This window comes from Medicago sativa, chromosome 4 (genome assembly GCF_051527215.1).
Source record: "Medicago sativa cultivar Bolivia chromosome 4, Bolivia_mono, whole genome shotgun sequence".
Classification (NCBI taxonomy): Eukaryota; Viridiplantae; Streptophyta; class Magnoliopsida; order Fabales; family Fabaceae; genus Medicago; species Medicago sativa.
This window is the reverse complement of record NC_140752.1, coordinates 55,826,906-55,849,376: the sequence shown is the minus strand read 5'-3', so window position 1 is coordinate 55,849,376 and position 22,471 is coordinate 55,826,906. Positions and strand designations below refer to the sequence as shown.

General features: G+C 35.2%; 1 protein-coding gene and 1 pseudogene across 2 annotated transcripts; both read right to left on the bottom strand.

Annotated features, from left to right (window-relative positions):
* Positions 1 to 5,005: 5,005 nt before the first annotated feature.
* On the bottom strand, positions 5,006 to 11,122 carry LOC146930005 (putative disease resistance protein RGA1; annotated as a pseudogene). The gene is made up of 2 exons (XR_015006247.1): positions 8,531 to 11,122; positions 5,006 to 5,239 (listed from the first exon to the last, which is right to left on the bottom strand). The product of XR_015006247.1 is annotated as a putative disease resistance protein RGA1 (transcript).
* Positions 11,123 to 13,875: 2,753 nt separating this feature from the next.
* LOC146930004 (uncharacterized) lies at positions 13,876 to 22,471 on the bottom strand. Its single transcript, XM_085701679.1, has 10 exons — positions 22,260 to 22,471; positions 21,018 to 21,022; positions 16,749 to 16,918; positions 16,491 to 16,595; positions 16,233 to 16,289; positions 16,012 to 16,092; positions 15,682 to 15,716; positions 14,826 to 14,915; positions 14,556 to 14,715; positions 13,876 to 14,202 (listed from the first exon to the last, which is right to left on the bottom strand). Exons 1-10 carry the CDS (start codon positions 22,409 to 22,411, stop codon positions 14,098 to 14,100), a joined length of 960 nt encoding a protein of 319 aa, XP_085557805.1. The 5' UTR covers positions 22,412 to 22,471; the 3' UTR covers positions 13,876 to 14,097.

Here is a 22,471-nt window from a genome sequence, read left to right as displayed (position 1 = left end):
CCTTCAAATTCCTTCGCCGCCATCATAACTTCTACTATATCAATTGTGTTGGCCTCCTCAATATATAACCATTCTTAAGGAAGTACTTCTTCGTGTGGCGTCTCTATTCCTTATACTCTTTTCATTATGCCACATCCTATGAATTCCATCTCTTCCTCCTCAACATCCTCTCCAAGACTTTTTTAGATGCCTCATCATCACTTGAATTATCGTCTTGATCTTCCAAAATGATTAGAGTGTTGATTTGACTTTCCATGTTTAGTGACACAAGAGCTAGTTGTGCACTCATCATCTCCAACGTACATGACAAATTCTTCAATTTGTGTTCGGTATCTTGCATGTTTATCATGGATTGTTGGATGAACACATTCAAAATATCTTCCATCAACGATTCTCGTTCGTCTATGGAAGGACGTTATCGATAATGTTGATATGATCCATAGGCATATGGAGTATAAAAATTGTTCTAACCACAATCAATCATGGTTTTGTTTATGATGGAGAAGATGAAACAAATAGAATTCTTCTCTTTACCCAAACAGTTCGCTCATTCCCAAAGTAAATGTCCAAAATACCCCTACGCAACTTAACTTACGCCGGTGTTAAATTTACGTGGGTTAACTCACGCCGCGTAAGTTAAGTCACGCGGCGTGACTTAACTCACGCTCATTTTTTTAGGACCGAGCATCGGACGGTTTCGGGCGGGTTCGGCCTTGAAATTGTCCATCCGAATGAAACCGTTGGCGGAAAAGATGCACCCCGATCTCGGCCAGTGTGAGGTACCGGTTTGAGCGGGTTGCGGGTTCTCGTTGGAGACGGGTTGGACGGGGTCGGTTCAATCGGTTTGGTAAGAGGAAACAAGCTCAACACCCCAACGATAATGACAAAGCTGCAAGGAGGATTGAAATAGGAATTTCGTGGAAGAAAAAGGAAGAAAAAGCAAAGTGGAAAGAAGAGTTCTTATCGTATCAAGTTGTTCTTCACTTCTTCTTGGCTTGTTAAGTTTGTTCATGGTTATCATTCTTCAAACGCAAGTGTTCTTTCTCTTCTTCACTTAAAACCATTCGCCATTTTTGTTCCATATTTTGGAATTTGAGATAAACTTCAAGTTCATCAACTCTAAGATTAGGATAACTGCAAAAGTGTTTCTTTTGCTTTGTATTATTATTGTTATAATAATATTATGTATACCTTTCACGTCTATGATGTGTTATATATTTATTTATTGAGTAGTAGTTGGATGGGATGAGACAACGACAAGTGGAAAGAACATTGGAAGAAGAAAAAGTTTATTGATAAATGGGACAAGCACTATGTGGTACGAAGAAAAAGTAAACAATTCACGGACTCTAACAACATCACTCTATATACATATGTCGGGCGGACATGGTTTTCATTGGATTGAATTTTTCAAACCCGCGTCCGACCATATGAACTCACTCATAACTGAACTTATTCATTTGTCAACCCGAAACCCAAGTACAACCCGACCGCATCACCCAATAATGTCTCGGTTTTTTCGGGTTTCGGGCGGGTGTGGGTATCTGCTCAGTCCTAATTTTTGTTCACTACCATTTTCCTTCTTTTCTTCTTCTTCTTTCTTTACAGTTCAGTGGCAGAGGGAATACACAATAAAATTTATCATCATCGAATTGCTAATGGGATATGTAACTAGAAGGAAAATTTGATTTTGTCATCATCATCGAATTTCTCATCAGTGGCAGAGGAATACACAATAAATAATTAGAAGGAAAATTTGATTTTGTTTTCATTGCTTTCTAGAAAATCTTCCATTATATCGTGGAACCTAAAACTTACGAATTTGATTTTGATTTTATTATAGAACTTTAATAACCTTTCACACCTTCGTCTGATTTTGCCTTCATCTTTCAAAAATTATGAATCGTTTTTATGAATGATTGGTACTAATTCATTACCTTCCACACCTTCAATTACCTTCCACACCTTCTTTGCTAGTATTGATGAATGATTGGTACTAATTCATTCATGTTCTAATCGTTTTTTAACAAGATTTCATGTTCCAATCGTATTCCTTATGCCGCAGAATCGTAAAGAAAGAAGAAGTGAAAAATGGTGCGAAAACAAGCGTGAGTTAACTCACGCCGGATTTTAATGTGTTTTTTCTTCTTGTGTGACTTAAGTCATGCAGCGTGACTTAAGTTGCGTTTCTGTTATAACTAGCGCATGTTAACTCACGCAACGCATGTTAAGTTGCGCGGGGGTATTTTGGACATTTACTTTGGGAATGAGCAGAACCGTTTGGGTAAAGAGCAAATTCAAACAAATATAACTAACAAGATTTTTTTCTTTGTCTTGCAGAGAGGGGTTAGTGCAAACCAAAACTATACAACATTAATAATTAAAAGTAAAACAAAGGAAATTATTTACGAGGTTCTGATTTGTGTGCTAGGCGAACGATCCTCACCGAGCGAATTAAGCAAAACATAGAAAAATATATACAAATACTCAAAATAATAAAAATTAAAACGTGTACCAAAAAAAAAAAATTAAAACGATTTCTAATATCTTAAAATGAGTCACAATCAACGGTGCCATTTTATAAAGAGGATTTTATCAATCAAGGTACAACAATAAGTAAGCCGGTTTCTAAAAAAATAAAATATTGAATCCACTGAGGCTTTGTTTGGGAGTTTGGAGGGGAGGGGAGGGGAGAGTTTTGGAAAAAAGGAAGGAGCAAGTGGAAGAAATAGAAGACATTGGGAGGAGAGGACTTTGGAGGTTAATTTTTTACTCATAATAAAAAATCCCCCTCATTTGGGGGAACTCAAAAATTGTATTGGGGGAGGGTTTTGAGGGGTTATGGAGGGTTTATATGAATTTTTCAAATCCAATCTATGTAGTTATTATATTCTTAAAATTAAAAGTATATTAATCATAAGTATTAGTTTATCATTCTCTCGAAAAATCGTTCTTTCAAAAAATGTGAATTTTTTGTCCATTTTTCTATATATTTCCAACTCCCCAAAGCCCTCCCCTCCCTTCCCTTCCAAACTCCCAAACAAAGCCTAAGACTCGTGTGCTATCGCATTCGTTCAACAACTAGCATTATTTTGAGTATGAAATTAAAAGTTTGTTTGTTCATGAATTGGTATTTGCAATTTATATGATAAAACAAGCGTAGAAAGATTACATTATCGAGATTAAGCTTTGTGAACTATTAGTCGAATATCCTTTTTGAATCGATTATATACTCCTTTTATTTCAATTATTACTCCACCTATCTTTTAACATACGTCTCCATCTCTGGTTAGCGTTGTGAGATCCATAGAACAACCCGACTTTCACCGCATTGGTGGCAAAATAGCCGATTGTTTCAATGGCATACACGCATATAGTTGTACATGAATATAGACCTACTCGTTATCTCTAATGTGAAAACACCTATACTTAATTTAAATCATATCCCTTAGATAGTCGGGACGACTAAGGCTTAAACTAAATCAAAAGATTAATTGTAGAATACTACATCGTCAACAAATCATTAAGAACATATTCAAACTAAAGATTATAACAAAATAAAATTCATATATAACCATCAGATTAAGTATCTACATTAGATTTCTTGCCCCTACACTAAATCCAAACAATAGAGACGATGAAGTATACATGATAACTTTATAATGATAAACGAGAAGAAGTAGACCGATTCGACGTGGAAGCCGCTTCCACAATCTCTTTCCCTTCGTTTTCGCCCCTCTAGATCACTCTCCCTTTCTCTCTTGTTTATTAAGCTCTTTTGCAAGGAACCAAGTGTTTTTGTTCTATTTTTCTCTTCCCGAACGTGTTCTCTCTAAGTGAAGAAGTACTCCTATTTATAGGCATTCTTGCCACCGGTTTAACCAATTGAAAAGGTTTCCTCACTCATGGTTTTCCTTAGCCTCCTTTGCCCCTTGCTCTTTCTTTCTCATTAAGATTTGATTTTCTTATCCTAAATATGACAAGCTTTTTGTTGTACATCACATGACAAAAAATGGCTTTTCTTTCACAACTTATTCGAGTGCTCTCTTTAAACCGCCCGTTTTACGCTTGGCGGGCCTCCTACTTGGCTAGCGAAGCTAACATGATTCGATTCGCTAGGCAGACTAAATTCTTTAAGTGGAGCCGGCAACATTATGAATTTTGACAATTATAGAACTTTCTACTTTGTCTTTGTTTTCCAACTCAAGAGCTTACATAAACGAAGGAAAATAGGTGAAAGTAACTTATTTGGCTAAAAACTATAAATATTTTGTAATTATAATAAGTTAGGGCTTTTTAATATAATTTACTTATAAAACAATTTGATAAGTGCTAGTGAAAATAACCATATTTTGTCAAAAAAAAATCAACAATCACATGTCGAATAACACAACAAAGCCTACTTCCTAGCCCTCATAAGAAATGACAAAACAACCGAAAAAGGCTTAAAACAACCATGGGTAACTTCCAACCCAACCACTTACACACCTTAACTACACCAAAGCCGCTACCGAGACATAACACAAACAAATGACTAGGGGTGGGCAAAAAAATCAAAAACCGAACAGAACCGCCGAACTAAACCGAACCAAAAACAAAAAGGCGAACCATTACTAACAATTTTGAAACCGAATTGAAACGGTTTGGTTCGCTTCAAAACAATTTAGTTCGATTTGAGTCTTCGGGAAGCGAAAGCAATTTTCATATATAACTACTATTAGTTTTTATTTCTTTTGTTGTAGCTTTTTTGGTACAATTCGCTATTCTATTGTGGTTTTTTTGGTACAATCTTTATTGTTAGTATTTTTGGTATAATATGTTCTTGTTTAATCAAGTGTATATTTTATAAAGAACATTTTATATAAGTAATAGGTATTGTGAGTTTTCTTTTCTGCCTAGTTAGATTAGTTTAAGAAAAAATTCTTTATATGTGGCCACCTCATTAAAATATTTCTAGCTTTACCGCCGATAGCATGCATTGTAAATCGGTTTCACTTGCATATTAGATCTCAAATTACAACATATTGCATATTAAATATCGAATTACAAACTTTAGCACACAACTTTAAATCTCAAATTACACACCAAATAGTTCACTTAAAATGATACAAAATAAATTCTAAATATATTATAATGATAATTCACTAAAATCACTAGATAGTCCAATTAAATGATTTGATAAACAAACTAAATTTCAACTTCAAACATCTTCATCGACTTGCTTCACCATTTCACCATCCTAAAATTTGTTGGATATAGAAAGGTTTAACGTGGAAAAGAATATGTTATGTGAACGGCATGAAAGGGATATTTTTATTGAATGATAACCATCATATTTATACATAAAGAAAAGCCTAAAATAATGCATAAAGAAACTACTATTTGAAAACTAAATGCCTAAAAACCGGTAACAAATAGAGCATATCAAAGAGTTCCTAACAATAACATAAAAAGATAATGGATTCTAAAAATTAGGATCTTAAAACAGTAGTTTCATAGTCATCCAAATAACACTCCTCCTTGACTACGAAACCGCATACACCAAGCATTTGTGTCAAGAATTCATATCTAACTTTGTCATATCCTTCTCGGTTCCATGACAAAGCAACGTTGCACCTTTGGTAGATGTCCGAAAGTGATCTAGTTCCTCTAACGGTTTCATCATCAACATCTTCATTCTCCTCCCGAAATTCAAACTTCTCACAATCTTCCCAATTCCAACTATTTGACTCAAGAAATTTGATATCTCTGCTAACAATTACTTTGTTGCTTTGTGGAAGATAGATTCTATAGACTTTTGAAGATGAGCTATAGCCTACAAAAATTTCGAGTTCTGCTTTCTTCTTGATTTGTTCAAGGACGGCATCCAAGTTTAAAGATCTCTTCTTTGTCGTAGTTTTTGCGGTAGAGTTAGGCTTGCTTTTAAAATCGCTAATAACGTTATTGGACACTCCTTTATTCATTTGTTCCCATATGGCATCAACTTGTGCTTTTACTTTAGTAACATCTCGTTTTGGTTCCAGGCTTTCCCCGGAACGAGGTTCTTCAATGATTTTGCGAGTTTCCATTGATTGTATCGACGGAACTCATCACTCTCGAGAGTTCACGATAGATGGATGGTGGAGGAACGCAACACCAACTTTGAATCCTTCCTTCCTTGTTTACGAGCGGCATGTTGTTCCTCATTTATCAAATCCAAGGCAAAGCTCTTGCCTTTCATTTGAACATTGACCATTTCTATGTTGTTTGCATCTTTAATCACACATTTTTTATCCTCAAACAACACCTTATAACCATTCTCTAGCAGTTGAGTAACACTCAAAAGGTTTTGATTAATTTTAGGAACATATAAGACATCGTAAATTAGTTTCAAACTCACGAAAGGCTTTCAATTGCAACCGTTCCCTTGCCTTTTACTTCGATTTCCAATTCGACTTTGGAAATAGTTGTCTTGTCCAGATCATTAAAGAGCTCACGATCATAAGTCATGTGGTTTGTGCAACCACTATCTATAAGCCAACTCTCTCGAGTGGTGTTGGTGGCAAAGCATGATGCTACAAAGAGTTGCTCCTCCAAAGTTTGATCTTCAACGGCCTTTTAGCTTCTCCCCGATGTTGAGCCTTGCATATTCTTTCCACATGTCCTAACCGACCACACTTGTGACATTTTACGTACGGTCTCCACCAACATCCGTCCGGTGTATGGTTATTTTTTGCGGTATGGACATGGTGAAAAGAGACTTGTATTCTTTGCTCGGTTTCTTTTCTCATTCCTTCCACCATTGTAGTTCTTTAATTTAGCTTGTAATGCTCCTTCTATCGAACCTTCATTCGGACCTTATCATTCTTCTATGTTCTTAGGCTTGCATAGCATTTACAAGCTCTGCCACGGTAAGCTTTAACATGTCCTTGGTATTTTCCAAGGAAGTAATAGTTGCTTCAAATCTTTCCGGACGATCACGAGAATTTTACGAACTATTCTTGAATCGTATAATTCGTAACCAAGCAATCTTACTTTGTTAGCAATGCTAATAAGTTTATTTGCATACTCTTTAATTGTTTCGGACTCCTTCATCTTTTTGCATCTCAAATTCTCGGATCAAATTAAGTGCTTGCATCCCCCTAATTCTTTCATCTCCTTCATATTCGGTTTTGAGGAAATTCCATATTTCAAATGCCGATTTGATGGTCATAATTACGGTGAAGATTTCTTCGAGACAAGAAGAAACAAAGTAGCCCTTGCTTTTGACTTTCTTGTTTTCCTTTCCTTGTGATTTTTTATCCGAGCCATTGTTGGATTGTCGACAAAGGAAGAACTTCGTAGTCCTCCTCAACGGCCTTCCCGGAGGTCATTTGCCTCTAAATACGCCTCCATCCTTGCTGCCCATATATGATAGTTTTCACCATCAAACACGAGGTAATGGTAGGGCTTTGTAGGATGTTTGGAATCCATCCGTTTGATGAATTGAAAATAGTGTTTAAGCTTTTATGATGGGTTTCACTCACTTCACTCACAAGTCCCTCCAAGAAGAAGGCTCTAGATACCAATTTGTTGGATATAGAAAGGTTTAACGTGGAAAAGAATATGTTATGTGAACGGCATGAAAGGGATATTTTTATTGAATGATAACCATCATATTTATACATAAAGAAAAGCCTAAAATAATGCATAAAGAAACTACTATTTGAAAACTAAATGCCTAAAAGCGGTAACAAATAGAGCATATCGAGAGTTCCTAACAATAACATAAAAAGATAATGGATCCTAAAAATTAGGATCTTAAAACGATAGTTTCATAGTCATCCAGTCAACATGAAACAAACACGGTTAGAATGTAGAATATTGAATTTATTTCCATTTTTAATAGATCAAATTAATTAACCTTATTTTCATCATTCATCTTTCGAAGCCTCGGAATGTTAAGCTTGGACTAGAGGAGTATTCTTTGGTTGGATCTTAAAATATTGGGTTGAAACGTAAGTGTGAGACTTGTGTGAGAATAGATATTAATACAAGATCGTTCTTTTTTCTACCCCTGTTCATTTCTCGCGCACTCTATTTTTTTTTTACAAAAATACCCATGAAGTTTTTGGATTCTATAATCATAAATGAGTTTTCCCCCTGTTTTGGGGTGAAAAATGAGTTTTTCACTTATTTGGATTATAGAATCCGAACACTCCAAAAACTAGGGTGTGTTTCTTGTTTTTTCTTTCCGGATTATAAAATTCGAACACCCACTAAACACCCTTCTTGTAACATATATATAGCCGGTTTAAGAACCACACTAACCACTCTAACAATTCTAACCCCATCCTCGTGTTTTAGGTCATTGTTAGTTTTTCCTACCATGTTCTAATCAAAAATCCGATTTTTGAGCTATTTGGTCGGATTACTCCGAAAAAATATACAATTATTCTTAGACAGCAAAATACAAAACATACAAAATAAATCATGAATGCTTAGTAAAAAAACAAGTCTTGTAAACAATTTATTATTACAAAAGAAAATAAAAAGACAAGCATTTTAATACCTTTAAATCTTGATCGGGATATCTAGAAATCCCTTATAATTTTGACTTCTCCTGATTCAACCTTCACTTGTTTGATGTGTGATATCTTGTGCCAATCATGTCCGACTCCAGGCTGGTATCTCATAAATAATTCAGGACAACCTTTAATTTTTAAATTTTCAAGGTTTGGAAGGCAATGTGTGTCCTGAGGAAGCGAAAGCAATTTTGGACAATTTAGAATATCAAGTCTATTGAGACAAATAAGAGTAGGAAGCTCATCAAGATTTTCACAGTCAGCAATTTGCAAAGTGAGTAAGGTGTCGGCACATCCTTGCAACCATTTAGGAATACTCACAAGTTGTGGCAAAGATACAAGATTTAGCATCTTCAGCTTTAACTTCGGGATATCGTTATCTAATTGCAATTTCAACTTATGGCAATTACCAATCAATAAATACTCTAAGTTGGGAAGAACATGAAGTGTCATAGACTGTAGATTCCCACAAGAATAAATATTGAACGACTTTAGATTAGAAAGTTGTATCCCTTCAAGCACCAAGGTCTTCAGATTGTCACAATCTTGGACAATTAATGATTCTAAAGATGTCAACTTTGCAATCTCTTTGTCTGGAAAATTAAATTGTTTTGTAGTTATAGATAGCTGCCGTAGGCTGATCAAATTTCCTATTCCATTGGGTAATGTTTGAAGGTTTATGCAACCATGGAGATACAAAGTTTGCAGATTCTGGAGTTTGCACACTGAATTAGGGAGGCTCTTCAATTCTTTATTGTCCTTAAGATTGAGATATCTTAAAAATTTTAATTTTCCAATAGAGCGAGGGCAAACTCTCATATGTAGAACCAATTAACTGGAAAACCCGCAAGAATTTGCACCTTGATGCCAAAATGTTCAAGAAAGCTTCATCGTTGGCTCCCTTAGGAAATATGATAGTTCTTAGACCGGTAGGAATTGGTGTTTGGCCAAGCAAATCATTTTCAATAAATGACAGATGAAGAACATTCTCTGATATATTTTCATTATGACATTTCAACAATTGAAACTCATCTCTTGCAACATACAATGCAAGATCGTGCACTAAATCATGCAATTTAAATGCACAAACACCACCAATGTCTTCAAAATCTTGAAGGAATGATCTTGACCAAAGCTCATGCAGAAACTGAATGCTAATATCTACCAAGGTTTTACCTCTGTTTGGTTGTGGAAGAAAACCAAGTGCCTCCCATAACACATGAACATTTAAACTAGTAAACAGAACGTCCTTTTCAAAGAGGGAGAAGCAAGCAAAACATCTTTTTAAATAAGAAGGTAATTGATCATAACTTAATTTGATAGCGAGGCAAAATGTCATCTTCTTTTTGTGGTAAATCCCAAATTTCACTGTCCTTGATAAACTTCCACTCTTCTAAATCAACTTTTAAGAATAGAGAACTCCCCAATGTTCTAAGGGCCAAAGGAAGCCCTCCACATTTTTGTACAATTTCGTTCCCAATCTCCAACAATTTTGGATATTTTTTCTCTTCTCCCTCTTTAAAAGCCCATTTCACAAATACTGACAACGAATCCTTTCTCGAGAGACCTTTCAAAATGTATGATGTATTGGTCCCCATCATTTTGGCAATTGAGTGGCTACGTGTAGTCACTAAGACTTTACTTCCTTCGCCACCGACTTGTATTAAATTCTTCAACTCAACCCATTTGACACGATCCTGGTTCCATACATCGTCCAAGACAAGCAAGAACTTTTTACCAGCAATCTCATTTCTCAGATGATTTTGTAGCTGCTCCAAATCAAGGTTTCTAAACTTCTCTTGGTGAATTGGGTTAGGAGCAACAGAACCACTAACACTAGCTGAATTGAGGATTTTAACAAGCAGATTTGCAAGTTCAAAATCATCAGAGACACACACCCACATCTTCAATGGAAAAGTCTCATCTAAACTCTTATCATTAAACACTGCCTTTGCAAGTGTAGTTTTTCCTAACCCTCCAATTCCAACAATAGGAATAACAGAGAGACTATTACTATCACCACTATCTTGCAATAACAGATCAATGATTTTTTGTTTATCATGTTCTCTTCCTATCACATCAGAATCACTCACATATGAATGATGTGTCAATTCATGCCTTTTTACAACACGATTGTCGCTATCATTGATTTGAAGGCCAAACTTATGCCTATCAGCAGCAACCTTATCAAATCTCTCTTTGATATGTTTGATTTGATGTGCCATTTTAAGGCGATAAACAAGGGGATTAGAATTTGAGAAGAAACATTTTACCTTCCTTCTGATGCTACCTGAAGTGTTGATGATTTGCTTTCGTAAGGCCTCACATTCGAAATCATCGATTACATCTTCGGCATCGTTGAAGACCCGCTTAATCTGTTTCAGCCATTCACGTAGCTCATGGGTCTGCCATTGCTTTTGTTCAGCGTCCAACAACACTGCTTTGATGAGTGAGACAGTGTTTTTGATTTCTTGAAGATCATCATAGACACCGAACACTCGAGAAGCTTTTTCTACAGCAACGGATGCAAGTTTTCCAATGAATGACTCTGCCACGCCGAAGAGGAGGGATTCTGCCATGTTGATTGGCTTTGGAAGCAATCAGGTAAAGCACTTTGGTGGAAAAAGGTGGAAGAAGATAAGATCAAGGAAAAATCGAACTAATACAGTGTGCAATCAATGATTAGCAAATGGAGAAAACCCGATCCGCCGCTCCTTAAGGCAAATAGTGATGCTAGTCTTCGAGATCCAGGGTGGTGGGGTTTAGGAGCAATTATCAGAAACGAAGAAGGCTTAGTTATGGCTTCAGCAACTTGGAAGGTCGAAGGTTTTGACAACTCTGAAACAGCTGAGGCCTTTGGTACAATGAAATGTTATTTTTGAAGCTGACAATGAAAAGATTATTCGGATGCTACAACAGGAAGATAGGAATCATAGAACTTATCTTGGTGATATGGTTCGCAAGATGCTAGATCTGAAAACTAGATCTGAAGACAGGAAGTATTGTTACTTTGTTTGTACTACAATGAGACTTTGAATTAATAATATTCAATCTTTTTCTTCAAAAAAAAATAATATTCAATCTTTTTAAAAAAAAAATGATTAGCAATCATTCCAAGTGTGTGTTATGTTAATATGTTTGGTTCTTCCGTGATAATAATTGATTTTAGTTAAAAGTGAATTAAATGTAAATTAAATTGTGTTTATATATGTCAACTTAAAAGTGATTTTTATTGATTAATATTGCTTAAATAATATGGTTCAAAATTATTTTTGAATGTTTGATCACCTAAATAGATTGAAAAATGTTAAAGAGTGTCCTTAGGGCAATGGTTAAGAAGATAAATTTAGAAATGTTGTATGGAAAAATGGTGAAAAGTAATAGATTTGACTTTTGAAAAGTTAAAAATTGCCGAAATTAATGCAAACTTACCATTTTTTGTTTCCTTAACTAGTGCCCTAAGTAAGGGCATTGGTTAGCATAACCCAAATAGATTTTATATGTACCTTGCATAAATTTGACGGCAAAGCATTCCAATAATATATTCCCTCCGGTCACTATTATAAACAAAACTCCACTTTTTAAATACATTGAATAATTAATGTATCTAGTCTTTATTGTATTATAGACTAGATACATTAATTATTGAATGTATCTATAAAGTGAAGTTTTGTTTATAATCGTGACCTATGGAGTAAACAGATTATTAGGAGGACAATGAAAGGTAATAGGGAAAAGATAAGTGTGTGTCAGACCAATATATATTACATTATTGCTTTATGCTTTTTGTGGAATCAATTTTAAGGGTGGCACTTTGTTGACATAATGTCACCAAAGTATTATCCCAATTTTAGATAGCATAATCGCTTTAACTTTGAGCAACCCAAACAATTTCAAAAAGGCATGAATAAATCACGTTTTACAATGGGAATTTACTTTTAAGTTTTAACTCACATGGATGTAAATTCAAAAATACAGTAACTTTGGTTATGCAGTGGCGAAAATTGACTAACTTAGAAACACATGTGGCATTATGTAAAGGAGAAAATCTTTGAGCAAAGATCAGCAAGGGCATTAAGATGTCAATCCAAATGACCATTTACGAAATCAACCCAACATCCCTCATGAAGCATAAAGGATGCAGAAGATGAGGCACTCAAAGAATCAATGTCAAAGATTATATCCCAATTTCACTCATCTTTAGTTCAATCCAGATGCTTGTGTGATTTAACCTTGGAGGATGTATTCTACCTATGCTATTCCTTGAAATGCCTCAAGATTAATGCCTCAAGATTAATGCATCTTTAGTCCAAGAAAGATGCATTCCCTTGAATTTTGAGATGATTTATTTGCAGTAACTTCAGGTCCAAAAATATATGAAGAGCTTGTTAATGAAGATATTTGTGACAGAAGTTTTGCCAGAAGTTTTGTGACAGAAGTTTTGCCAGTTTGAAATGTATGTACTAAGAATGATCCTCTACTGCCATTAAAGAACTTAGATCAAGGGGTAAAAGTGCAAAATTTATGTCCCATGGCCTCAGCTCAAAGTGTTGTAATTGAGGGATATTTGAATTTTGTATAAATTGGATTCATATGTTTTTGAAGGGCATTATGTGCTCGTAGACATTTTTCTTAAAGGCATTTTTTTCTTCCATTTTGCCTGGTGGAAACTAGAGGTTGTTGTTCTATAAACAATTATCCTTTTCTTACATTTAGTTGGCACCACATCTTTCTGAGTTTGAAGTTGTTGCTTGTATGCCACGTTTCTAAACTGTGGATGTGAGCAATTTGGTTTGATCAGGATTCTGCAATCTGGATACTGTGACAGATTCACACATACTTTGTGATGTTAATTTCCATTTGCATTGGGAGTACAGTTTTAGAGCAGACTTTTTTTGGTTCTTGTAGGATATATAGTATGGTGTATCTAGTGGATTGTTTTAATGGATTAACATGAAAAATTGTCTTCTGGGGAGTTATTCTAAAATCTAATTGCGGGCATTGGGAGTTTGTAATATTGTTTATTGCAAAATTGTTTCTTGTAGGATATGTATTGGTTATAAATTTAGCTTGTATTGGAAGTTTGTAAATTATTGTTATCTAGTGTTTGTTGGAGGAGTATGTATCTTAGTTTCTAATCAAGATCATGGTTCTGAACAAATACTTCTGACATGCCTCTTTTTGTTGAAAAAATCGGAATTCCATAATTAACAAAGACTGATGATGGTTTATCAATTATCATTGACACATGGTTCTGCAATGATATCAATTATTTTCTCCCTCACACCTCATGATTACATGATACTCATTTAAAGTTCTAACTCATATACCATTGGACTTAAATAGACTTTTTTTTTTTTTTATATATCATTCCAAATTATCTTCCATTCTTTCAATATACACATACAATATGACATTTTTTGGTACAAGATAAATGTAAGTAGTGCTTAGTTCCGGATGCAGCTGGTCATTTCCAATATTTGAGGATGTAGCGAATAATAGTGTGATCTGCTGAACATGGCAAAATAAATATTTCAGCCACTTCAGCCTTCCTTCAGAATTCTTCTGGAAATTCAAAGCCTAAGTCTTTATTGTCTCTATAGACTTGCACAAGAGCAGCAGCTTTGTAGACAAACATCCCAAACATGGCTGGCACAAGCTGAGGGAGAACGAAACAGTTATCAAAATGACCAATGTGTTAGACGATAGTAGAATAGTAAGGCGCTCTCAAGAAAGGGATTTGGATTGCATGAAGTTATACATTCGTGCATTTATGCAGTCAGAACATCGTTGGTTGTTGGATCAAAATCGAAAGCTGCAGAAAACATGCAAATTTTGATTTTTCTTTTTTAAATCTGAAATGCCAAACTTAAAATATGAATCTTTCGATCTTGATCCAACGGCTACCAAGGTCCTGACTGCATTAATGGACAGATTTCAGACTGCATGAAATCTAAATCCTTCTATAAAGTGAGGTTTTTGATACATATGTTTGATGTTTCCAAGGTTTACCTGAAAATCCAACAAGTCGTTGATAAAATACTGATGAGACACAGCCCAAAGTCCATAAATTGCTGCCGGGATCACAAGCCTTGGAGATGAAAGTGCTATACCGCTACCCCTGATTGTTTTCTCGAAAGAATCACTAAGGTCTTCACTTCTTATACCAATTCTGGTTATGAAATATTTTTTGACCAAAACAAGGGATAAGAGAATGTTAACAACAAAGAACGCAAACTTGCTCAACTGAAACAAATTCAAAGTGAAAGTTTTCGGCCGTACTTCTTTGACTTCTTTTTCATGAATATTTGAGGAACAGTTTCACCGGATATGTTGTCTGCATGTTGATACAGGAGCTGAAGGTACAAGCAACTGCATTAAAAATAGAATATCAGTGAAGTACCAAAATAAGCAACGAAGATTGACAGCTACGTATTTTATTTTCATTCGACCCACAGAGAGCAATTGTCATGAACAAATATTAAGTTAACTGGCCTGATTAAAATAGTATAATGTGAATGCTAATTAGCCTGTTTTAATCCATACATGTAGTACTGGTTTAAAATAGGGATAGTCAACCATTTAAAATTCACTAGGCTTCTCACATTCAAAAAGCATTTCTAAAATTTGAGAGAACAATAAACTTAATATTTAATTGATATGCACCGACGGTGTAAAGATCTTGTATAATGTCAATCGAGACATAACCATGAGATCGTTAGAAACATTTGACTTTAATCATAAAAAAGGGCAGCCCGATGCACTAAAGCTCCCGCATACGCGGGGTCCGGGAAGAGGTCCCACCAATTGGTGTATGACTGTATTGTACGTAGCCTTACCCTGTTTTTTTACACACACGAGGCTGTCTCGACTTGAAGCCGTGAACTTTCAGTCACATGACAACAACCTTACCGTTGCGCCAAGCCTTCCACTATTTGACTTTAATCATATATACTTGAAAGTCATAGAAATGCTAGTTTGTGATCGGTTGACAGGCAAAACATTTGCACTTACAGTACATCAAAAGTAATCTCATAAACTTATCTGAAGTGATGTTTAGAAAATTTTATACTTTTGAGCCAAGCACAAATCTAGTTAAATTCAACAAGACGGAATACAGTAAAATGCAATAACAAACCTGAAAAAGACCCCAATCGCATAACTTATAGCAGCCTGAAAAGACGGGCATTAAAATCAGTTCGCTACAAAAAATTTACGCACTTAAACAACATGTGTGGATGTGCATATTTTTGTTATAAGATGAAAGAAATAATTTGGAACTTACACCATGATGGTGAAAGTTAAACCATTATGATAAGACATAGGAAATAGCATCCATCTAAACTTAATCTTATGATGAAGAAAGTATATAATTGAGTGGTAAGAAGCATTAAATTGATCTAGTTATGAATTATAATAGTGAGTTGACGAGACTGGAAAAACAAAAGTATGCAAATCTATAGTTTACCTGTACAGAAAAAACTATCAAGCAATATCCGCTACAACCCAATCCAATACCCACAGAGAGAAGTAGCAATTCTTTCTTGAGCTAAAATTTTAAAAAATAAATAAATCAGCAGGTTAAACAATATCAGAACAATAGTGACTGATCAAAACCTACATGCCTTGAGGTAAGTGTTACCGACTTTACCAAAAAAAGAACATACTGAGTCAAGAGAGGTATCATACAGATTGATATTTGAGCTCGTTCAGTTTCTTGAGTCTTGCTCTGTTGTCTTGGATTGTCTGTTGATATTTGAAGTGAATCATCAAATATTATAAAATAATTGAATTATTATTTACTTACCAAGAAAAAAGACAAACTTGAAAATTATTTGAAAAAACATATCAATTTCACATTCAGTTTACAACTATTTTGTTAAGGGATATTGGCATACACAAGAAAATGAATGTTCACCAGATCCAAATAAAAAATGAAAACCATACCTTTGCAGTCATCTTCCTATTTATTGGTGCAGAATTGTCACCTAATAACCACTCTTGGGTACTTGAAAGTTTCAAAAAACCGCCATCACTGTTAGTCTCTATGATCTACAAAAAATTAGAAGAATGACATGAAACTGAATTGCCTGATCAAAGAAACCAAACACAGAATTCGCAACTGGATCGGTACAAGGCGTAGAATGTCCAAAACTTACACGCTCAATACTATAAAATTGAATCAGAATAGTTTGAAATTCGCACCTGTTCTATTTGTTGAGCATTGTTGTCGTCGGTGAGCTTACTAACATCATAATCACCAGAATTTCTGAAATCCATTCGCCATAGTAAATCACAAGTTCTTGATACAAAATCACCGTTAAGTTCTCTATCCTTCAAAAATGTTTGCAAGACATCCTCATCTACATCACTCACTAAAAATTAAGGATTCCAACCAATTAGCTCTCAGCAGAAACAGAATGCCAATGACATGAAAACATAGGATACCATGCCAATGATCCTTATTTATTAATTTTGTTATGTATGCAGCAACTTAACCTAATTTTTACATTCATTTGCTTTATTAGGTTTGCAATTATTTAACCTAACAAATTCCATCTAAAAAATGCATTGCACACCAATTTCATTCCTATCCGCTTGCCTTTTTTTTGAAGAAAATATTTTCTACCATATCAATGATCACGTATGATCCTTCTATTTTATACTTTTTTTTGTCAAGAATTTTACACTTTTTTTTGGATTTTTTTTTTAATTTCATGCCTTTTGTTTTACATCCTTATTTATTAATTTTGTTACGTCTGCCGCAACTTAACCTAATATTTTTCCCGCTCATTTGCTTTATTAGGTTTGCAATTATTTAACCTAACAAATTCCATCTAAAATAATGCATTGCACACCAATTTCATTCTTATCCGCTTGCCTTTTTTTTTTTGAAGAAAATATTTTCTACCATATCAATGATCTTACGGGTTAAAGGTTATTTATTGGTCTCTATTATAGTCGAGAAAACCCGTGCAACGCACAGGTCAAAAGTCTAGTTAAGTATAATTTTTTTAGGTGCTCAAAGGATAGAAATAATGGCGGCAGAACATTTACTTCAATAAATATAGAAACTACCAGGTTGAATTATGTAACAACCTTTTTTGGGTTTGAAGAGTGGACAGTGCTCCAGCACCGGCCCAACAAATTTGTAGGCATAAAGCAAATGTTAATGCCGAGGCTTTAAGTTAAATCTAATAAAGTTTAACCTTACTATGAAAAATAAGTAAAAACCATTAAAGTTATAATATGAAGCCTACAAAGTGTTGCTAGCAGTCCTCTAATTAAAATTAGGAGCTTTAACCATTAGACCACATGCCCTTTTTTAACATAAGCTATTATATTCTATATATGTATATTAAACTAAAAATAAAATATTGGTGGGCTTAAAACCCTTGCTTTACTAGCTGAAAGGTTGGATCGGCCCTGCAATGCTACCGTGTGCTAAAATTCAACTTTCATTTATGTCACCTCATGCAAAAGAATTTTGCTCTCCACCCAAAGCACGTTTTGCTCGCACCCCGCAAGCGTACCAAAAATGCCCTTGCGCAAGTTAAGTCACGCGAGCGTGACTTAACTAACGCACGTTGTATTTATGCGTGACTTAAGTCACGCAATACGCGAGTTAAGTCGCGCAAATAAGACCGATTTTTACTTCTTTTTTTTTTTTTATGCCCTCTTGAGGTAAAAACTTATTTGATACCCTCTTCGGTATATGCCAAATAGCTCCTGGGGGAAATAGTGATCGATCTGGGGAAAACGACATCAAGATGCCCTTTTCCCGACCAGGACCGACCACTACTTCCCCCAAAAGCCACCGGTATATACCTAAAGTGGCTATAACCACCCTAGAAACTAATAAGAAACAAAGAAGAACAAGAAGAAGAGAAAGAGGGGGGAGAGTGAGATGAGAAAATGTGAGGAAAAGAGGAAGTATGTGAGGGTTTTTATAGGGGGTATTAGGTATATAGCAATTAATGAGTCAAAAAACGTGGTCAAATGTGAAGGAAAACGTGCAAAAACCATTGAAGACCATTGACTACCGTCCAAGAAACGTTTGTGCTTCAGAGTTTTTAGAACCGGCCAACTTACGCAAGTTAACTTGCGCGAGCTTATAACGTGCGTGACTTAAGTCACGCACGGCTTATATGGTGTGTTAGTTAAGTCACGCGGTATGACTTAATTAACGCAATATATTTTTTCTAATAAAGTAAAAAAAAAAAATTAGAAGAATAAAGTCAATAAAATAAATTTGAATAAAATTCGAATAAATATTGCGAGTGCGTGAATTCGAATAAATATTGCGAGTGCGTGAATTCGAATAAATATTGCGAGTGCGTGAATTCAAATAAATATTGCGACGGCGTGAATTCAAATAAATATTGCAATATCGTGAATTCAAATAAATATTGCGATAGCGTGAATTCGAATAAATATTGCGTATCGAATAAGTAAATTATAATAAGTACACAACATTAATTCAAATAAAAATGGCGTATTGAATAAATAAATTCGATAAGTACACAACATTAATTCCTAGACAATTTTATTTAGATATAATTTCATCTACGTTACATTACATTGTGGTATCATTACATTACATTACGTAAAAGACATGTACGTCAACTATCATTACATTACATTTGGAAATGTACCTTCCAACTACAACAATTATCTTACCTACGAATGGGGTCAATTCAAACTAGCTAAAAAGCGAGGACTCCGGCATTCGTCCGAAGTGTTTTTATTCCATTCCAAATGTTAAATTCTGGTTGGTCTTGGTTTTAAATGATAGTATCTAAGAGCCAACGGAATGAGGTCCAGACCTTGACACTTCGATACCATCATTTAAACGAAGCCAACTAGAAATTCACATTTAGAATGGAATAAAAACACTCCGGTCGAATGTCGGTGTCTGCCATTTAACTAGTTTGAATTACCCCATCCAGAGGAAGACAATTGTTGTAGTTGGAATGTGCATTCCAACTACAACAATTGTCTTACCTACTGAAATGGGGTAAATTCAAACTTGACAAACAACGGGACTCAAGCATTTTGCTCGGCATTCATGCTTTCCTTTGAAAAGAATAAATTTTTGTTAGGCTTGATTTAGATGAATGTATTCCGGTGCCACCGAAATGAGGTTCATTCCTTGACACTTAATACCTTCATCTAAACCAGCCAAACAAAAATTTAATCTTTTCAAAGGAAAAACATGAAGGCCGAGCGAAATGCATGAGTCCTCACCGTTCGGCAAGTTCGAATTACCCCATTTCGAAGGTGAGACAAATGTTGTAGTTTGAATGCACCTTACCCTAACTAATGACGATCTTATGGCGGAATCGAAGCTGTTGATGATATCTTCGGTTGATCTCGGCAACGTCACCCGCATATCGATCCACCGGAACTTGGTGTGCTCCCAAAACATAATCGTCACGTTTTCGTCGTTCTTTAACTCCACCCAAGTGAATGATACGCTCCCCTCGTCGAGCTTTGGACGTTTATATCGAACATTTTGCACCCTCCTTGTGTCTCTTGGGTTGACTCCTTGGTTGAATTCATTCGGTTGATCCTTGAGATCTCTTAGCGTTACATCAAGGCACCGAACCTTCAACCTCTCGAGGTTCTCCGTCGTTGAATGTTGCATGAACGTCGATCCACCCGACCATTGTTTCAAATCTACGCACATAGAAATTAAAAATAATCAATGAAAAACTCATTCAAACATTTAATCAAACACTTGGTGTGCATATTATACATAAACCCTAAAAATAATAACTACAACATAAACATGCAAACATCTAAATAATTAAGCAATATTACTCATTTGCATGTAACATTGTAGCATATCTTGCAAAAAAAATCAAAATTTAAACAAACCCTAATTCTAAAAAAATCTAAAAAAATCAACATAAACATGCAAACATCTAAACATTTAAGCAACACAAGTCATTTACATCCTAACATTGTATGATTTCCTTCCAAAAACACCAAAATTTAAACAAACTACTAAATCTAAAAAATTTCTAATTTAAGAGAAAAAATCTAACATGCAAACATAAAAGGTTAATGGTGTTTGATAATGAGAACTTACTTTTTATTGGAGTGTTGTTTGATTTGAACTTGAAGGAATTTTGGAGTTGGGTGATTTGAGAGAGATTTTTGAGATTTTAGATGAGAAATGAGGAAATGAGGTGGTCCGCATGCTTAAGACAAAGCACGCCACGTGAGTTAACTAACGCTGCGCATGTTAACTCACGTAGCGTTAGTTAACTTGCGCAGAATTAACACTTGCGCAAGTTAACTTGCGCAAGGGCATTGATGGTAGGCTTGCGGGGTGCGAGCAAAACGTGCTTTGGGTGGAGAGCAAAATTCCATGCAAAAGCCTTGTTTTTGGGGCTTGAGGTGAGGATAATGCTCATGCTCGGCTACCTTGATTACTCGGTCAAAGAGACGCCGATACCACATCGCGACCGGTTCTCCCAAAAGATTAAGCCGTTAAGCGAAAGAAAGTTCATGAATAGTTTTACATCTAACGGTATTTTCAATAGAAAGAAAAGAAGGCCCTAGAATAAAAAAGAAAGTAGTGATTAGAATGCGGTGTTGTTGATGGCGGAAGGCTAACAAGCCGCCATACAAACACGCTATTGCAGCCTATGGCACCGCCATGGCGGGAATCCCTTCACAAATTGGCTATGGGAGTTGTCAAAAAAATCCACCACATGATTCCACCTTGGCAGGCGCCATGATCGCCATTTAACAACATTGTAAGAATGTCACACACGATTAGCTTTTAATATTAAGGGCTAGGGAGAAAATTGAAACCCAAATATGAATTCTACAATATAACAACTCATTTTAATGGAATCATAGTTACGGTAACAAATGAAACAGAATCGAAATTATCTACGGTATGAAATATAAGCAAGGAGGCCATTAAATTCCCGATCAAATAACGAAGCACTGTTCTTGACAACGATTATTTAGAAGAACCCTTGAGTTGAATATATCAACAACTATGAAACACAAACACTCCTCGAGACTAGTTGTGTCTTGGTGTCGGACACGTGTCCGACACATATAACTACACTGAATTATGTGATTTTCTCAAATTATTAGCGGTGTCGGAGTGTCGTGTACGCTTTATCCGTGTCCGTGTGTACGTATACGTATCCGTGCTTCATAGTCAACAAGGTATTCATCCAAGAAAACTAAGACTTCAAACTTCTCTTCTTTCTAATCCAATGCTGCGGTTATCTAAACTCTAAAAATTACACACATACTTTTTTTGAACCAAAAATCAAACATATACTTAAAAAATTAATAAGGGGGTTAAGGCAATTTCATACATAATCAAATCATAATGTTAGTCTTTTAAACAAATTTTTTAACTAATCGCATCACATCCCCATATTCTCAGTGATCATGCTAGTCAACAAAGATCAAGATTAAAAAAACCAAAAACAAAATATTATAAAAATGTGATATATGATAAAACATTATGGCATTATTTGACTCATGTAGCCGACCCAACTTACCGGAATAAGACATGGTTATTGCGGTTGTTCAATTAATTTGTCCACAGAGAAAATATAATGCTCTCTAAGTTAACAAACGGTGATATGTTATATATACAAATATGTCAAATTCCGAACTGAATATTGTATTTCGAAGCGAAGGAACTACGAGAAGGGGGAAAAGAAGAAAGTTACTAACTCCGTAGTAGCAGCAGTAGTAGTAGTACGAGAAGCTCTTAGTGATGAAACAGAGGGGGTGTAAGTAGAAAAAGCGGTTGGGAAAGGAGAAAATGAAGGGGTTTTGGAGAATTGAAAGGTGTAACAATTGGAGACAAATCTAATGCTATCCATGGCAGCACGGCATATATAGATGGATAGAACTAGAACGGGAACCTTTACCCCCTCACCCTA

Coding starts and splice junctions, on each gene's coding strand:
- LOC146930004 (XM_085701679.1), bottom strand. CDS start 22,411: ATGGATAGCATTAGATTTGTCTCCAATTGTTACACCTTTCAATTCTCC. Junction 16,093..16,232: donor ACGAGCTCAAATATCAATCT/GTATGATACCTC, acceptor TTAAAATTTTAG/CTCAAGAAAGAATTGCTACT. Junction 15,717..16,011: donor TGATAGTTTTTTCTGTACAG/GTAAACTATAGA, acceptor CCGTCTTTTCAG/GCTGCTATAAGTTATGCGAT.